Genomic DNA, 19,334 nt, shown 5'->3' with positions numbered 1-19,334 from the left:
AAACCGTATAGCTCAAGCTTAGCTCAAATGATTTTTTTCAAGCTTGAGTTCGACTTGTGTGTATAACAAACTTTAGCCTTGGGATGGCTTGGCTCAACTTGTTCCTTATGAGCTCGAGCTTATTATTGGATAAGTAAATAATAATATGCCAGGTCATCATTGTACATGTGCAAAACATGTGCACATATAGAGTATTTCATAGGCCTCAATAGAGTAGTATAAATAGTTCATTTTCTCTTGTACTTTGGTTAAGTCGGTTGTATAACAAAACAGTTAAAGAAATATATTGAGAGATTCTTCAGTTTTCTTCTTCTTTAAGCTTCTTTAGTTTGCATATTTCTTGATTTCTATGGAGTTCTTCCTTGCAGTTAAAGACTTATGCAAGGTATTAAATATCGATGATATCGGAAATATCGGTAGTCCGAAAACATGGAAATATCGATGAAAATATCGAGATATTATCGATATCGATAAAAATAATATGGAAACCATGGAAATTGTAAGAAAAACTTGGAAATTTTTATTGAAACTTTGGAGGATGATTATTTAGTCAATTATCTATTAGTTTATCACAAAAAATTAGAAGGAAATGCATTGCATGATGGATTTAACATTATCAAGTTGATTATATAGCGAATTGGCAAACATTGTGAGTGTAGAAAATATGTAGTAATTAATGAAAGAAGTTTAAACACATTATAATCATTTATATATAATGAATTAGTACAATATTTTACACTTTATACATTGCATGATAAGATACATGAGTGACTTAGTACCACATAGAATTCCTATGAGGTTCAAATTTTTCACTATCTTCATCATCTCTATGTGTAGAGTGAGTATTGTGAAGAGTAGTTATCAAATAATAAATCCCCAAAATAGTTTTGCATGTAATTGTTAACATGCCACCCATATGGATCGGAGATTAGTTGACGTTGCCCATAAACAAAATCATTTGAAGATTGAGTCTCGGATTGTTTCCATGAGTCGCTCAATTCCATCCCAACAGGAATGGGATATGAAGGGTAGGGAAATGGTTAGTTTTGAGTATAACCATAGTTACTACTTCCCACTCCAACAGAGTCCGAAGTTATAGATAACAAGTCATCTTCTTGACTTGAGAAAATCCCCTTGCCTTTTTCTCTACAAGTATAGTCCTATCGAAATAGGGATTGAGATAACCCGATATATATTGTAATACTTTCACATATCAATACAAGGAGTCATATTTTTACAGGAATTCATACTCTCAGTATATCTTCTCACATGTGGTGAATTTTCAAGCCTGATATGTGAACAACATAAATCGGGTGACTTGGAGTCCGTGTGGCTATTGAGCTTCACACATGGCAAAATTAAGGTTCTACCATAAAATTAATTGTCAATATAGAGAATATCTCAACTTACTTATGAGCACATGCAAGGTCTATTTTTTCTTGATGTGGGATTCATACTCTCAACCTCTTGACATGCTCCACTACTAATATAGTTCACTTTTATTAAGGATAGCTAAATCAATTTATTTAACTACATCTCTAATAAGTAATAACGCTTTATAATAATAAAATTAGTTTGACCTCAACATTATTGCTATATAAAAGTTTTACTGTAAATATATTTACGTATCGTTCATGTTTTTTACTGAAGTTGATACCACACTACTTAATTAAACACATATAGCAAACCACAAGTATTATTTATAACCTTGGGCTCATTAACTTGTTTTCCATGTGTGGAAAACACTGTAATTCAAAGTTACCACACGTTCAAAGCACAAACAAGGCCAAAAACTACTTGCAGCAACTAACCCTTCGATGGGGAGAAGAGAGCAACACCAGTTCCTAACTAGACGGTTGAAAATAATGAAAAGGAAGAAATAGTCATGTACTTCTACGGTGCAGTTGGAAATGATAGGAGCAATTTGGAGCGGCAATAGTGTATAACGCAAAATTGTCAACTTAAATCGTAAAAAGAAAAAATGGATATCATTCTCTTTTAGAATGATTCAAAATAACGATAAACATTCCACATTTGCATTAGTTAATTGCCACCTAAAATCTTTTAATATCCTTATACCTTTAACCATTCCTTCTTTTAGTCCAAACTCCAACCTCATTTAGAAAAATTTCAGTGTATCGGTAATACAGTTTAGTACATGAGTGTAATAATAGAATTAGTTGGAAATTTAAAAAAAAATGCAATCAATCGTATTATTACACTTGATATACTGAGCCGTGTTTTCGGTACATTGAAAAATCTCTTCAACTCCTAGTACAGGTTTTCATCCTAATGCTTATATAAATATTTTCTTCACACTTAACCCTGTACTATAATAGCCCTTTAGAGAAGGTAATTAAATGAAAACTAAAAAGTTAGCATGTAAGTGCTAAACACAAAGAATCATTCAAGCAAATTAGTATTGTCAAACTAAAATGTAACAAAAAAGTAAAGAGTACGGAATAACTATTTTCAAGTAGTAGTGCTCACAATTATCTGTATTTAAAACTGTACTTCGCTTAAGCATTTTGTGTAGAGTTATTTTTTTATCCAACAGGTTCATCTCCGGATCCATTTGGTGAGGATCTTGAGAATCCATAAATTGTGTCTGTTTATCATACATTGTACGATCAGTTTTTGTCAAGTACTGCTTGTGTTTAATTTTAAATAAAAATATTTAAAATAATTTATGACCTTACGATGTACGATGAACGGACATGATTAAAGGATGCCCAGAATTCTCACAAAGAGGATCCGGCCAGGATACGGGTTCTTTTTTATTACAAAATGATATTACAATTTAAGTTACACTAAAGAGAAGAGTTTGAACTCGAAACTTAGTAGGTTGAGTAGAAGAACTCTATCCGCCAGTTATTAATTAGGATTATAAAAGGGAAAGTACAGTTCAAATGAAAACCCTAAGTTAAACAGCGCGGTTATACATGTGGGTACCATATTTACATAAAAAGATCATTAGACGACTTAGTGTTCTTTAAAATTTTACACTGTCAAAATTTTGATATTAATTTTCTCAAAAAGATTATGTGGGTATAAGAAATCGAACCATGTATGGATAAGGGAAAGAAATTTTGGTCAATACGAACTAAAATATTTCATCAAACCAAGTCTTAACCTGCTTCTGGATATTAATATTCTGGGGTTTACCTGCTTCGACAGTGAAAGTATATCCAAGACCAAGTCATTCCTTCCGATCTATAAATAGGCCTATGCACCATACAGGATTTTCATTCCGCCCTCTACAAATTAATACAAGTTTTGAGGCATCTTAAGTTAAGTTAAACCCTAATTAGCCATGAAAGGTGCTCGTATGCATTGTTGCCATCTTGGCATTCGCAACCTCCCTTGTCTCTGCCTCTGACCCCAGTCCCCTCCAGGAGGTCTAGCATTAATATACATGTAGTATATATACTATTTTTTTTACAATTATTTTTTCGTAAGCCATTGGGAATATTTTGTATGAAGATTGTTTTTCTGTATAATTTGCATGGAAAATATATATAGCATGCATATGAACAATATGAGTACGTTGTATATAACATGCCCTAGATTATGCTTTCATCAAATGATAAAGGTTATAGAGAAATTTTCTGAGGTAAACACGTAAAATATTCATTTCCTCTCTCCCTAAGACATGCATATATGTGAGCTAAAAAATATATACATGACAAAAGGTATTTGAGAAAAAGTACATACTCTGGTTGTCCAAACAAAAGTAAAATTGATGTCACTTTGAGCATGACCAACTTGTTGACTTCTTTTTCCATTTCAATGTTGTTCCCATTTCTTGAGCAACTTGATATCTGTTACAAACCGAACATATACGCCACCCACCCATATATAACTAAATATATTTTGCAAATGTCACTTGCACTACACATTAGTCATATTCTTTTTTTCTTTCATAAGTGGGAGTCTTTTAGACTCTTAAGTCCAATTCTTGAAGAGATCAACATCAAATTATTGTGGCTTACTTATTTACACGACTTAGTTCAAATAAGAATGACTAAATAATGTTGATAAACTAAAAAAAAAGTATGACTTTACATCTTTAACTAACTCTTTATCTAGTGCAACGAGTGGACTCTTACCATCTCGACAGCATAGGGAATGTGTGTGGTAAGACCAAGCGCCTGCAAACAGGCAATAAGTTAGATATACCAAAGCCATTAAAATGAAACGAAATAAATCCCTTGGCATATTACCGTCTTTTGAATGGATTATTTAATTGCTTTTATAGTAAAATGATATCGTTAGTGGGTTGAATAGTTATATGAGTTAATTACTCTCACCCTCTTAGGTTTATCGTGATTTCACAAAACCCCTTCCAATTTGGAACATAACACTAACACCCCCTGAGATTTTAGTTCACTAAGACGTTTGCATTACTTGTGTTTGTACCATACGTAACCAATCCTAAAACTACTGAGCACCGGTCAACGTTATACCTTCAAGGATCCATTGAGGAATTCATGTTGAGGCAACCCTGCTGAAGCACAAGAGTTTCCCTCCAACCAGGAGGCCAATCACAGCATGGCACATGGCAACGTCAGAATAAAACTCATAAAGTCCCACACTGACCGCAGACAAAAGCTAAAGACTATCCTCAACTATAAAATGAGGTCATTCTCCTACAATTAATCCCTAATACCATTATTGTATTTAAACTAGCCATTAGAACTCACTAATGATGATTATGCTTGAACCTATGTATTTGTGTAAATCCTTCATTATTAATGAGAATTCCTCTACTTCGTGGATGTAGCCAAACTTAGGGTGAACCACGTACATCTTGTGCTTGCTTCCCTATCTCTATCTCTTTACATATTTATCCTCACTAGTGATTGGAGCAACCGAGGAAAGGTCACAAACTTGATACTTTAAGTTATTTCAAAGTCTTCATTGATTTTGTGCATCAACAACTTGGATGCAAGATGGCAGTAGAAAAACAATCCGAGCAAAGCCTTCGGTTATCTCCAAAGTTCACAGACTCCTTGATACCTTCGGCCTGTCAAAGTAAAATATATATCATGACCATATATACCTAGAGACACGATGGGAATAGTAAAGCAAACCTTGAATCCAAAAATAATTGTTTATGTACAGACCTGAAATATGTCGCAAGTACAACACCATCAGATTCATGTGTTTTACAATATTTAAAACCCCAAAACTTAAGTTCCGCCACATTATCCTGCGGGAAAAAGAAATGTTAAATACAAAGATTACAATATGGATGAGAAAAATGTTAAAGTACACACATACATACCCATCTTGTAATATATGAATTGCAAGCATCGCATACAAAGTAATTTGGCTCCCTCCGACAACCGAAAAGGCCAGTATTTTCCATCACGTACGTTAAAACTGTAAGTGTAGAAAAATAAATAAACCTTTGTTGTGGCCTAGTTTATCTGAGAGAGAGGGTGCATTAGTGGAGAAACTGTAGAATGCTTAGAGTTGTGTAATTCTCCTTATGTCAGTGCCTTTATTTATAGTAAAACAAGAAGAATTAACTTGTCCTCACAATGAGAAACAATCACTAGAATAACAGATATCTAGAATCCAAATCTTTCTAAGATTTACACAATTACAATTACATAATATTTATAACAACCTTCTCATATATTATGTACAAAATTGTTTTTGTGCGATTGTAAACAACATTATATAGGTACTGTAGAACAAGCAGAGAAGAGAAGTAGGACTTACAAGTGTGATATATATTAGCAGTCTCCCCTTCGATTTTGTTGGTAATCGATTGAGAGCTCGATTTATATGAGTTGGGTTCTTTCTCTGTTTTTAATTTTTCTGTCATTTATAACCATTTGTAATGATAAGTAGTTAAAGGAAACGCACGCTTGTGAAAAATTTAAATGATTGGCATGCCCATTTACTAATTGAATATTTTATCTATTTCATTCCTTCTGCAAAATAATAATAAAATTAATTTTTTAATATCTAAGCTACATTTAATGAAATTCTCTTAGTCAACTAAAAGAAGGTGAAAAGACATTTTTGACTTTTATCACAACAAACAAATTAAGGACAGTAACTTAATTTCACAGAACATTTTGCTTTTTTTTTTCTAAATCTCAACTACAGGTCATTTTATCATCTCTATTTAAAAAAAAATAAAAAATAAAAAAATAAAAACCTCTCTCCCTCTTTCTCCACACCCACGTTCTTTCTCTCTCTTCCTCTCTCCTTCACTTTTAAAAACAAAAGGAAAAAAATTTAACGCCCTTTGTGTGTGGGCATATATACTAGTGTGTGTATAATCTAAAACTCATTTTCAACTAAAACACTGTTACTTAAACAGTGTTATCTCAAATTTGCTCTCACATTTTACTCTAATTCACATTTTGCCCTCTTAGCACTTACAAACGTTAACGATAAAATCTTGAGAACTTTAATGAAAAGGATTTGGGCTAACTATAATTTTATTTTTTTTTAAAAACCACCATAAACTATTATTTAACAAAAAATGCTTAAAATTTAATCATAAAAACAAAACTATTCATATACCAGGCCATAGAAATATTTTTTTTTCCAAAATTGCCCCTAACGGAAAGTAACCAAGCCTGTTACCTATGCATAATTCCCAGAAATTAAAAATATTACTATTTAAATTCAATTTAACGAACTAGAAATCATTCAAATTCCCGCGAAAAAACATCCGAACACGCCTCGGCCCCAACCCAATTACCACACTTGCCAAACCTATAAACAAAACCAACTGTCCTTATTTAAATATGGGATCGGGATGTAGGAATTTTGTTTTTTAGTGGGGTCAAGAAGATTTTTGTTTTTTTAATTCATAGTATATTGCTATTTTTTGTATGGGAAAAGACCTCTTGTAAGAAAATAATATTAAAAAGGGTATTTTTATTAGCACCTCATATATTGTTGAATACACCCCACATAAAAATTTATTATTAAATGACATATACTTTTATATGAAATGACTATCTAGCCCACGAAAACCAAATTAGTTGAAGTAGAACAATCAAATTAGTTGAGCCAATAAATTTCAAGAAACAAGCTCCCAAGAGCTTGTTGAATTTGAGTGGTTTAGTAAGTGGAGCATTTCTCTCACCCACCTGCCGGCGGCGGAGCAAACATGAAGTTTAACATTGCGAATCCCACCATTAGGTGCCAGAAGAAGCTTGAGATCGACGACGACACCAAACTATATGAATTATGGGACAAGAGGATCTCTTTAGAAGTCAATGGTGATGCATTGAGCGATGACGTTAGGAGGTATGTCAAAACCTACTACAGAATATTCACAAACAAAAAAATAAAAAATAAAATAAATTTCAGCTTTAAAAAGTAATACTTTCACAATAATTCGAATCAAAACCAATGTAGGAGTGTCGTTCAGTTAAACCCACTAAAATGTCTATAGAAAAGGAATGTTTGATGTTTGCTTTTAATTTAGGTCTTAGAGATATTGTTCTTGAGCTCGACGCGAAGGGAGTGGTGGTGACTGATATTACATCTATGGAGGATTGTCTGGGTCTAGAGGGTTGTGTTGGAAATGTGCCCTAAAACCAATCATATGATGATACTTTATGGACATTTCACATGTTAAACTAATCTAGTTTAATATCAAGGGCAAAGATTATTGTTTTAAGCAGTCTCATATAAATGTTATATGCTTAAACGATAAGTCCAAGGAATATGTAATTAGGAGAATGTAATTTAAACAAGTTAGATTCATGAGACCATTCTCTTTCGTATACATATGCTAAACGTTCCTGATCATAGGATTGCCAATTGGGCATTGACAGTCCGTTAAGATCAGTACATGCTATGTCTTCTCTTAGGGAGAGTGACTAGTCTCGAGTCATTGGTGTAAGTGACACCAAGACAAGCATGTAGGTGCTTAATAGCGAATGAGTCCACTGAACACGATCAACGAGGAGTTCTCATACTCATGTCACATGAGAACTCATGGTTAGGATAATGCAAAGTAGTTATTTGACCTGAGGCATCATAGTTGTCTTGTGGTTAGGTCCTTGATCTTTGATTATGTCAAAGTCACTCAATTCGCGGGTGTCCACGGCATAGTTGGGGTTAAGCCACTTAGCCATAGAGGCAATTAAATGCACAACAAGGGATCTCTAACCTTCAAACCGTTTGAGGGAGAATACTCTATGATATGATTAAGAATCTCTAGCCAGAGTATGAATGAGATTTAGGAAGTCATTCCAAATTACATTCAAGGTAATCATATAAGTAAATGAATCACATTGGATAATTGACATGAATAAACTATCAAACCAAACAATGTGGTCAAGAGTATTGTATTAGAGAAAGACCGTATTGCATTGTAATCCTAAACTGAATAGGTTCTCCACCTCTTCTGGTTAGCTTGGGTAACCATGATATAATGCTAGGTGTCACTCATGGTTTGTGGAAGCCCTAAACGTGTATAATCACTAAAGGGAGAATTGAAAGTAAGTTTCAATTCACAATCGATTTGAAAGTGTTCTAATAGCCCACTGCCTCGCTAAAAGGAACCTAATGGATCGTACACCGTGTAAGGTAGAGATTGAAGAAACAATGGAGATGAGTAAGAATAATTAAATTGTTTAATTATTTATGGCAAAGATGAATTAATATGTTAATTAATCAAACGAATAAAGTTCGTTAAAAGATCACGGGTTAGTTTTGGGCCTTAAGGCCCAATGGGCTTCGAACGTCAAGCCCATTGACTTAAGTTGTATGACAACTTAATGACAAATAATTCACAAAGGCGTTAAAAGCCCAATGAAACCCTATGGCCGACCATTTAGAGGAAGGGTAGTGAATTTGCTTTAATTACTAGTTTGCCACTCCAATGAATAAAGGTATAAATATGACTTTATAGCCAAAATTCATTAAGGGTTTCTTTTAGAAAATTGGAGAGAACATATCTCTCCCTTTTCCCTCTAAGAGGCTGCCCCCCTTGGAGGGGATTAGCTAGTAATCTTTCTCCTCCAAGGTCACTCATTTCTTCATCAATCTTTCCTTGGTGTGGAGACTTAGAGGTTCTCAATTTTGAGAACTTGGAGAAACCAATTCTTCCATCCAAATCCATGGATATAAGAAGCAAAGAATGAAGGCCCTATCTCTTGGGTGATTATCCTTTGCTTATGCAAAGAGGAATCAACAAAGGTATAAATTTCTCAACTCACTTTATTTTGAGTTGAGTCTTGGTTCACCTAACTACTAGGCTTTGAATTTCATGGCTAATGTTTTGTTTTTAAGTGCATACAAGTATGATTCCGCCTTTAATTGTTAATTGCATGCTAATAGATGTTGCTTAAATGAACATGTTTTTCACAAAATTTCCTTCAAGTGGTATCAGAGCCTAGGTCTAGTAGTTGGTGAATCCTTTTGGGTTTTGTAGTTCATAGTCTTTGATTTGAATGTTGTAATTGTTACAAGCTTTATTCTTGCTTCTTTGAATGTAAATTTTGCTGGAAAATTTGCCATCTCAAATGTTGTAGATGTAGTTCATATGAGCATGAATTTTGGAGCTAAAATTTGGTGCCATGGTTTTGGGAATTTTCGGCCAAATCCAAAGGGTGATTTTTTGGGTTCATGTTTGTCTTATTAAAAGTGTTTTAGGTGACTTTTGGAACCCCTAAGTACCCTAGGATGTTAACCCCATTTTGAGAAGTGAAAATTTGAGTTTTATTGCTTGAAAATGTTCATGGAACTCTTATGGGTTTTCATGGATGTTCTTCATTGTTCTTGAAGTTCTTACCAAGAACAAAAAGGTTTGGTGTTTTGATTCAAAGTTTTGGATGATTTCATAAAGTCTTTGTTTTGTGTTGGTGGGTGTGACTTATCTATCAACAAAACATTTATTGAAATTTTGCAAGGTGATAGAAATGGTGATGGGTGTGTAAGAAGTACTTCTCTTACACACACACCACTTGCATGGTTTTATTCACACCAACCTATTTCCACTTGCATGGCTTTATAACTTTGTTGAAAAATTTTCAAAATTTTGTGGCTTCAATCTCTCCAAAACCGGCCACCTTACAAGTGGGATGCTTTTGGGGCTTTTATGCAATTACATAAAGTTTTGGTACTTTTGTGCAATTTGTAGTTTGACCCAAAAGTTTACGTATTTACATAAAGACCCAAAATCATTAAAAGACAAATTGTTTTGTTCCTTTAATGAAGTTTTTGAATTTGTTGAAATTTTTGGGTTCTAGTTGTAATTACATGAAGTAGTGGACTTTTGTGTTTTTACAAAGTGACCTCAAAAGTTTGAGTTTTTGCAACATAGCCCAAAAAGTTGAGGTTATTGCATTTTGGCCCAAATTAGGTTGAGAACAAAATGGTTTTGTCTCTTTAAATGAGAATTGGATTTTCATTTCATTTAGCTCCATTTAAATCAATTCTATGGATACAAAAACCAAATGAAAATGTTGCATTCAAGTTTAATTAGTTAAAGCGTTAATTAATTAAAGAAAGGGTGATTATGAACCTAAGCCTACGATAATTGAGCTATGTGAAAGGCCGTCTCAAATTTGTTTGAACCATGGGAAAGTGTAGATTAGATTTTGGTTGTAATTTGATATGATCAATTGTTGTAAGAGAGCATAAGCTCTTCTTTACTTTAAAGTACTCATTTCTTGCTTTATTTGATATGCATGAAATTGGAGTAGTTGGGTCCAACGCCCAATAAGAAAACACGCCTTAATATGATTAAACGCATAACTAAAATCAATCACCATCCCTAGACTGAGATTCAACACTAAGCTCGTGTTGGATCTAATCAAAGGTTCATAGTCATCCTAAGGCCCTAAGACAATATATATAGTCGAGTAGTTGGGTCCAACGCCCAATAAGAAAACACGCCTTAATATGATTAAACGCATAACTAAAATCAATCACCATCCCTAGACTGAGATTCAACACTAAGCTCGTGTTGGATCTAATCAAAGGTTCATAGTCATCCTAAGGCCCTAAGACAACTATATAGTCCATCAATGAATGCAAACCTTATGTTAGTAGTATCATATACTCTTGCTTTAAAAACCGTTTTATAAGCATAGTGGGAGTATTATATACAACTAAAAACAATCACATGGACCAATAGTTGTAATAGGACCAAATTGTTTTAATAAGATTAAAATGTATGTTTATATGTGATGAGACCTAAAACCCTCAACCAAACCATTATTAAGTTGATAAGCGTGAGAGTGCTTTGAACACTCTTTCGTGGCCTTCCACCGTGGTAGGCTCCGATCGTTTGTGACTCGTACACCGGCTTCATCCTATCATGGGGGAGTACAAAGTGCGTGCTTATACTCAGGAGGAGTTCTATATGCATTTATGATGTTGTGAAGGTAGGCAACGAGAATGATCAACATCATATCATTGTGAGGTTGTTCTTGAACCCCTACCTGAACTTGCATGGTGGGGATAACTTAATCAAGTGCAATGGAACCAACATCATATCATTGTGAGGCTACATTCTCTAGAGGCCAAATAAGATGGGTACTTGCATGAGATGCAAATGAGTAAGCGTACTCTCTCATTATTATTAATGCTAGCCAACATCATATCATTGTGAGGTGGGCTTGGTAATAGTGAGTCTCCCATACCCTACTAAGAGTTTCCTCCAAAACTCTCGAATTCCAATGAGGGATATGGAATTTTCCAAAAATAGTGGGTGGTGCTATTTGATTTAAAAACCCGAATCAAATGGCTTAAAATCAATCAATTTATATTCGTTATGTATTATTTACCAATATATTTGCAAACGCTATCCAAAACTTGACAAAGAAAAGCCGAATGCTTTAGTTTCCGGACTTGGTACAACAATCCCAAAGATTGTCTTAAATGGATTGTATATGTATTTAAGTAGTCTCATCCTCACAATCTTCCTAATGATAATGTACCATTGGAAGAACATGTTAGATAAGTCTATCATAAAGAGGACAACACTTTTAAAGTCATAATTCTTCAATTACAAATCGTTGTATGAAGAAATAAGAGTTGCTTTGAACAACCCTTAACTAACGCAAACATTAGTGCTTGTTTCTTTGTTACATGAACAAGGAACTTAAGAAGAAAGCAAAAAGGCATGGACACTTTATGTGCCATAATTCTTCACTTACAAATTGTTGTATGAAGAAATGAGAGTTGCCTTGAACAACTCTTGAAAGTTTGTAATTATGTTTAGAACATAATGGTTGGTTGACAAAAATAGTCCATCAACATGGACTTATAATGATTTTGAATCATTAAGTGTTGAAGTGTTAAAAACACTTCTAGTGACGGAAACTAGGCAAGGACTTCACCTTTGTGTACCTATCCAAATGGTTCACTAAGTTTATTGTAAACTATATAGTGAACAATAACCACACGCTCTCCAAATCATTTGATGTGTATAACACAATTGAAATAAGTTTCAAGAGAGACAGTGGGAGTTTAGGGACCATGACTATTGTAGTCAAAGGAGAAGTCAAATGAAGAAGTCAAAATAACTCCAAGGGAACAAACTTTCTTTATGAAAGGATGGACATTGGAAGGGGTATTTGCAAGAAATGTCTTGCAAATGTCAAGAACACACCTTTCGAAAGTGTTGTAAATTGTTCTTGAAAAGTTCAAAACAGTTGGTTCTTCTACTTGAATGCTTGATTCCGTATTAGTAACTATGTTTTACAATCGTTGTAAAAGTGTGGCTAATAAGAAGTAGAAGATTAATGAGAGAAGAGAAAGTACTTCACATTCGAAACGTGAATTAAATGTAGATCTCTGCGAAAGCAGATAGTACTTACTTCCTCATATGAACTACCAAAGAAAATGAAAAAAAAAACAAAGATTGTCTTTACATTCCAATTGAATAAAGGAACTTAATTCCGTATGTTAAATGGATAAATGTTTTATTTGACAAAACATTGTTCTTTATTAATGAATGATTAAATTATTGTAATCTAATTAATTATCTCTATAGTAGAGATGATATGGTAGTGTTAACTGTTTAGAATATAACGATGCTTAAAACCCAAAAGGTTGCAAGGTAGTGACTAATCCCAACTGAGTTGTGATACCTTTAAAACATAAATTACGAGTTGGTCATAGATGGATACTTTGGATCGTTAGATCCGGATCCAATGCCTTCTTGTTAAAATTGTATAGAGATGAAATGTTCGAATCTTTATTCTTTTGGAAAGAATAAAGAATCACAAAGTTGTTGAGGTTAATTCACTTGGATGTTAGTGGCACTTGTCCACAACATAATACTACTCATGTTGTATGACATTCACCGAAGATCACTCTCGGTTGGACTATAGTTTCTTTTGAATAAACACAAGTCCGAATACTTTGCAAAAGGTTTCAAAGAATTCAAGAAATGTAAGTTGATGAGTAAGACGTCTAAAGTATTTACCTCCTTAGATTTGATCCAAGATAAAGTAACACTTTAGAACAGTTTCCTTGAAAGATATCAAGGAAAGAAGCATCATATGATAATGGATTTCTCCATTAAGAGAAGAACAAACTCGAATAAGATTTAGTTCGTTGGATGTTATCAATTACCCATATATATAGGATATATACTTCTAAGACAATATGATTGTCAATTAGAAGATCTTCCAAAATTTTCATGACTCCATAGGATGTAGTTGGAAAGAAAGACAAATCTTAATCATGTTAAGATTAGAGGTTGTGTGCTAATAAGCAATATTTGTTTGAGAATTATCTTATGGATATCCTTAAATTAACCTTTGGATATTACTTCTATAAACCAACTAACAAATGTTGTTTTGTTGGGTAGTTCATTGTAATCCTACAATATGATTTGCCTAAGATAGAGCAATGAACGAGAGATAGAACTCAAAGAATGGGTTCTTTGAGAGATAAGATGATAATCAACAAATATAACAACCTAGTTCCTATACCACAAGCTCCAAGGTAGTCGAGAAGGATTTATAAACTGTCTCAGTTGAATGGTTTGAAATTTATGACTATGTCATAGAGTTACACCTCTTAATTTGAAAGAAATAAGAATGAAAATCCTTATGACTACATTGAGTGTATATACGACATATACTTAAGGAAATGGTAAAGTACCATTTGACCTGAAATAGTGAAACCTTTAATAGCTAATTGGTAGCTTAAAGTGACTACAATCAAAGAAATTGGTTGACTTTGAAGAAACCATCTTTGACGTAGTCTTGGTTTCAATTAATTCGAAGATTGCTAGCTACAACTAAATGGTGATTCAATGTTTGGACATTATGTGGGTTTCTGAAACCATTATTAAGATAGTCTTGATAATATATGTCTAAAACTATGAATCACAAGACATGTAAGTTGTAGAGATCCATCCATCATGGATCTTAGCAAACTAGTGGGAGCTATAAGCGTCTTATGAGAGAAAGATCAAATTGTTTGATTTCTCATAAAGATGTAAATGAATCTTTTGTTTACTAGGTTTACAAAAGATTAGTGGGAGTTAATCATGTTCCTAATATATATATATATATATATATATATATATATATATATATATATATATATATATATACACATATGTGATATATTAATTTTGGAAATGAAAAGAATACTTCTTCATTAAAGTTAAGACTTTAAACATTCTATAAAGGATAGAATGTATATGGGAGACATAGTCTATAAACATGGGATGTAAATCTATAATGATAGATTTCAAGATACAATTGGATTATATCAATCCCTAATAATAGACAAAAGATACTAGAAAGTTTCTCATATGATGATAAACTTCAATTAGAAGGACGACTCTAGTGAGACTAACAAGTTGCCCTTCTCAAAAGGAACGTACCCTTTGACTCCCAAAGAAATAATGCGTAAATAGAATCCTTTATGCATATGCAGAAAGGTGATTTACGTATTTCATATTGTATGAAAAACATTGATATGAATTGTAACTAGAACAGTACAAGATAATATCAATGCAAGCCCAGGATCAGAACCATGGCAACTGTCAAGTGAGTCCTTAAGTATTTAAGAAATACTAAAGGATAGATTCCTCAAAGAATGAGGAAGAATTAAAGTAACGTAAAGGAAGCGTAAATGTATTAGCTTATGAATCTAATCCATCATTGGATGTTTCTTCATTATGAATGAAGAGATAATCAGATATCTCTTTATTATGACTAAAGAGATATATGGATGGAAACATTAAAAGTAATGACTTTAGTATGTTCCATTATGAATGCAAAATATATTGCCATATAGAAGCTTACAACAATGTTGTTTGGATGGGAAATTTCATTTATGAACTCTCTATTCGGTTCCAACCAGAAAGTGTCTCTAGTGTACCGACACTACGACACTAATGGGGCGATAGCTCAAGCCAGGGAATCAAGGTCTCATCAAGATCTGAACTCAAATGAGAGACTAAACCACATGATTAAGAATCATGTATAATAGGTTACGTCGTTATTCTCAAGGTTGCTTCTATGGATAACATATAGATATCCATTGTTTAGGCCTATTACTCACCCATTTATGAAATGACTACAGAAGAGGTATCATCACTGATGACCAAGCTGATTGGCTCTAGTGCAAGTAGGAGATTGTTGGAAATGTGCCCTAAAACCAATCATATGATGATACTTTACGGACATTTCACATGTTAAACTAATCTAGTTTAATATCAAGGGCAAAGATTATTGTTTTAAGCCGTCTCATATAAATGTTATATGCTTAAACGATAAGTCCAAGGAATATGTAATTAGGAGAATGTAATTTAAACAAGTTAGATTCATGAGACCATTCTCTTTCATATACATATGCTAAACGTTCCTGATCATAGGATTGCCAATTGGGAATTGACAGTCCGTTAAGATCAGTACATGCTATGTCTTCTCTTAGGAAGAGTGACTAGTCTCGAGTCATTGGTGTAAGTGACACCAAGACAATCATGTAGGTGCTTAACAACGAATAAGTCCATTGAACACGATCAACGAGGAGTTCTCATACTCATGTCACATGACAACTGATGGTTGGGATAATGCAAAGTAGTCATTTGACCTGAGGCATCATAGTTGTCTTATGGTTAGGTCATTGATCTTTGATTATGTCAAAGTCACTCAATTCGTGGGTGTCCACAACATAGTTGGGGTTAAGCCACTTAGCCATGGAGGCAATTAAATGCGCAACAATGGATCTCCAACCTTCAAACCGTTTGAGGGAGAATACTCTATGATATGATTAAGAATCTCTGGCCAGAGTATTAATGAGATTTAGGAAGTCATTCCAAATCACATTCAAGGTAATCATATAAGTGAATGAATCACATTGGATAGTCGACATGAATAAACTATCAAACCAAACAATGTGGTTAAGAGTATTGTATTAGAGAAAGACCGTATTGCATTGTAATCCTAAACTAAATAGGTTCTCCACCTCTTCTGATTAGCTTGGGTAACCATGACATACTGCTAGGTGTCACTCATGGTTTTTGGAAGCCCTAAATGTGTATAATCACTAAAGGGAGAATTGAAAGTAAGTTTCAATTCACAATTGATTTGAAAATGTTTTAATCGCCCACTGCCTCGCTAAAAGGAACCTAATGGATCGTACACCGTGTAAGGTAGAGATTGAAGAAACAATGGAGATGAGTAAGAATAATTAAATGGTTTAATTATTTATGGCAAGGATTAATTAATATGTTAATTAATCAAACGAATAAAGTTCATTAAAAGATCACGGGTTAGTTTTGGGCCTTAAGGCCCAATGGGCTTCGAACGTCAAGCCCATTGACTTAAGTTGTATGACAACTTAATGACAAATAATTCACAAAGGCGTTAAAAGCCCAATGAAACCCTATGGCCGGCCATTTAGAGGGAGGGTAGTGAATTTTCTTTAATTACTAGTTTGCCACTCCAATGAATAAAGGTATAAATATGACTTTATAGCCAAAATTCATTAAGGGTTTCTTTTAGAGAATTGGAGAGAACATATCTCTCCCTTTTCTCTCTAAGAGGCCGGCCCCCTTGGAGGGGATTAGCTAGTAATCTTTCTCCTCCAAGGTCACTCATTTCTTCATTAATCTTTCCTTGGTGTGGAGACTTAGAGGTTCTCAATTTTGAGAACTTGGAGAAACCAATTCTTCCATCCAAATCCATGGATCTAAGAAGCAAGGAATGAAGGCCCTATCCCTCAGGTGATTATCCTTTGCTTATGCAAAGAGGAATCAACAAAGGTATAAATTTCTCAACTCACTTTATTTTGAGTTGAGTCTTGGTTCACCTAACTACTAGGCTTTGAATTTCATGGCTAATGTTTTGTTTTTAAGTGCATACAAGCATGATTCCGCCTTTAATTGTTAATTGCATGCTAATAGATGTTGCTTAAATGAACATGTTTTTCACAAAATTTCCTTCAGGTTGTACCATGGAGAATATACAAATGTTGGGAAAAAGTTTCAATTTTTTTTGTCAATGGTAGTACAGAGGTTGTTGTGACTCATGAACTAGCTCAGTATGCAGTTCGTGCTGATGATTTTAAATATGGGATTGAAGAGGAGCCTAGTTGGCTCTCTCCTCTTGTATTGTTTGTTGATTCCTTATGTTAATGAAAGTCAGATTTTCATAAAAAATGATATAAAAATCTATAAACATAACTAAATGTGCAGAAAATTGATGGAAGACTAACCCCTCAAGTGGACAAAACTAAATGAGCAAAAAACTGAATAGAGAACATAAAAAGAAATCTTAAATTTCACAAAGAGTGTGGGTGTAAGGGTAGTATTGGAAAGTATGTGAGGTGTATTAAGATAAATTTTAATCTAAAAAATAAATGTGGTGTGCATTAAGTAGCGGAGATGTAGTCAACAAAATATGGGGTGTATACAAAACAACCCTATTAAAAACATCTCGTAAGAACAATTTTTTTCAAACAATAAGCGCATTCACATTACTTTAATAATTTTTTTAATATGAACTTCACTCTCCATATAGGAGGTGGATTGTCTGCCCTTCCATTTCCATACTCTTGCCATTCCTTTCTGTTTGTGTGGTCACGGTTAAGCTACATCAATATTTTAAATTGATTTTTTTTATAAAAATAATAAAACAAAAAATAATAGGAATAATAAAATGTGACATGACTTAACCGTGACCACATAAAATAAGAGGGGATGAGAAAAATATGGAAACGGAAGGGGCAGACAATCCACCTCCCTCCATATATGATGTGCAGTAAGGGAAAAAGGTGCAACAATCTCTTCCAAATGTCAATTCTCATTACACTTGATCGAGATATGAATTTAAAATTATTTTAGTATTACAATTTTGCTTGTAATGAATGATTGAAATGTGTTGGTACCATATTATATTGGGCCTCGTTACTTGGGCTTCCAAACATTAAGCCCATGATTTATGTAAAAGGGGAGGAGCCCTTAGTCTATAAAAAGGACTCCTCACCCTCACAATCTTAAGGCCTCACATCCCCAAATAGAGGCCTCACATCTAGCAACCCTCTCACAAATAGGGAAACTCTCTCAAACTCTCTATTTTTCTAGGGGACTCCCCCTTACACTTGTAATCCATACATACAGTTACAAAGAAATACGATCAACATCAGTGTGGATGTAGCCCAAACATTGGGATGAACCACGATACATCTTGTGTTTTTTACTTTCTTGTAGATTCATGGTCGGATCTATGTTGTTCCAAGACCTCTCCGGTTTTATGCATATACATTTGGCGCCGTCTGTGGGAAATGACACAAAAAAGCATGTCGGTTCTCTTTCATTTTTTCATCTCACCATCGTGAATCTGCAGAAACCCTAGAACCAAACACCAACAGAATCAACACAAACGATGGCTCTTACTCTGAGTTGCAAACTCTCACCAAGGCTTTCTCAAGACTTGGAGTTGATAAGAAGGCACTAGTAGCAACACTGGGAAAATCACATCTTGATGAAATGCAATCCTTCAGGAAAGCAACTCCCCACTTTTTCAAGGTAGATGAACATTCCTTTAAGTGTTGGGAAGATCACTATGTCAAGTTTCTCAAGCATGAGTTCCTACGTTTTAAGAAACCCAAAAGTCCAAAACTTTGGAGAACCCCAAGAAAACCAAAAGCAGGCATAGACAAAACATCGAACAACTAAGCTACACCACTCTCGCTTTCTACATTCAACATCGAGTGAGATCAGTCGCAGCGGTGATAGTGTTTGGAGCTCAATCTTCATCGTCCTCCTTCGGGACGCCGTCGTCAACCCCAGCGTTCGGCACGCTGTCGTCGACCCTAGCCTTTGGGACGCCGTCGTCGACCCCGACATTCGGGATGCCATTTTTGACCTC

General features: G+C 34.1%; 1 protein-coding gene across 3 annotated transcripts in view; it reads left to right on the top strand.

The window, feature by feature from the left end:
* The window catches only part of LOC126586712 (germin-like protein subfamily 1 member 11), an 85,082-nt gene that overhangs the window by 10,294 nt on the left and 55,454 nt on the right, over positions 1-19,334 (top strand). Inside the window, exon 1 of one of the 3 annotated variants that reach the window (XM_050251649.1) lies at positions 3,424-3,542. The exons of the other annotated variants lie outside the window; for them this stretch is intronic. Coding sequence (XP_050107606.1) covers positions 3,506-3,542 — 37 coding nt within the window. The 5' untranslated portion in view covers positions 3,424-3,505. Of the gene's footprint in view, positions 1-3,423; positions 3,543-19,334 lie in introns of those variants that run through there. 3 annotated transcript variants of the gene reach the window in all.

This window comes from Malus sylvestris, chromosome 10 (genome assembly GCF_916048215.2).
Source record: "Malus sylvestris chromosome 10, drMalSylv7.2, whole genome shotgun sequence".
NCBI lineage: Eukaryota > Viridiplantae > Streptophyta > Magnoliopsida > Rosales > Rosaceae > Malus > Malus sylvestris.
Note: the sequence above shows the minus strand (reverse complement) of the source record. Positions and strands in the feature narration are given on the sequence as shown.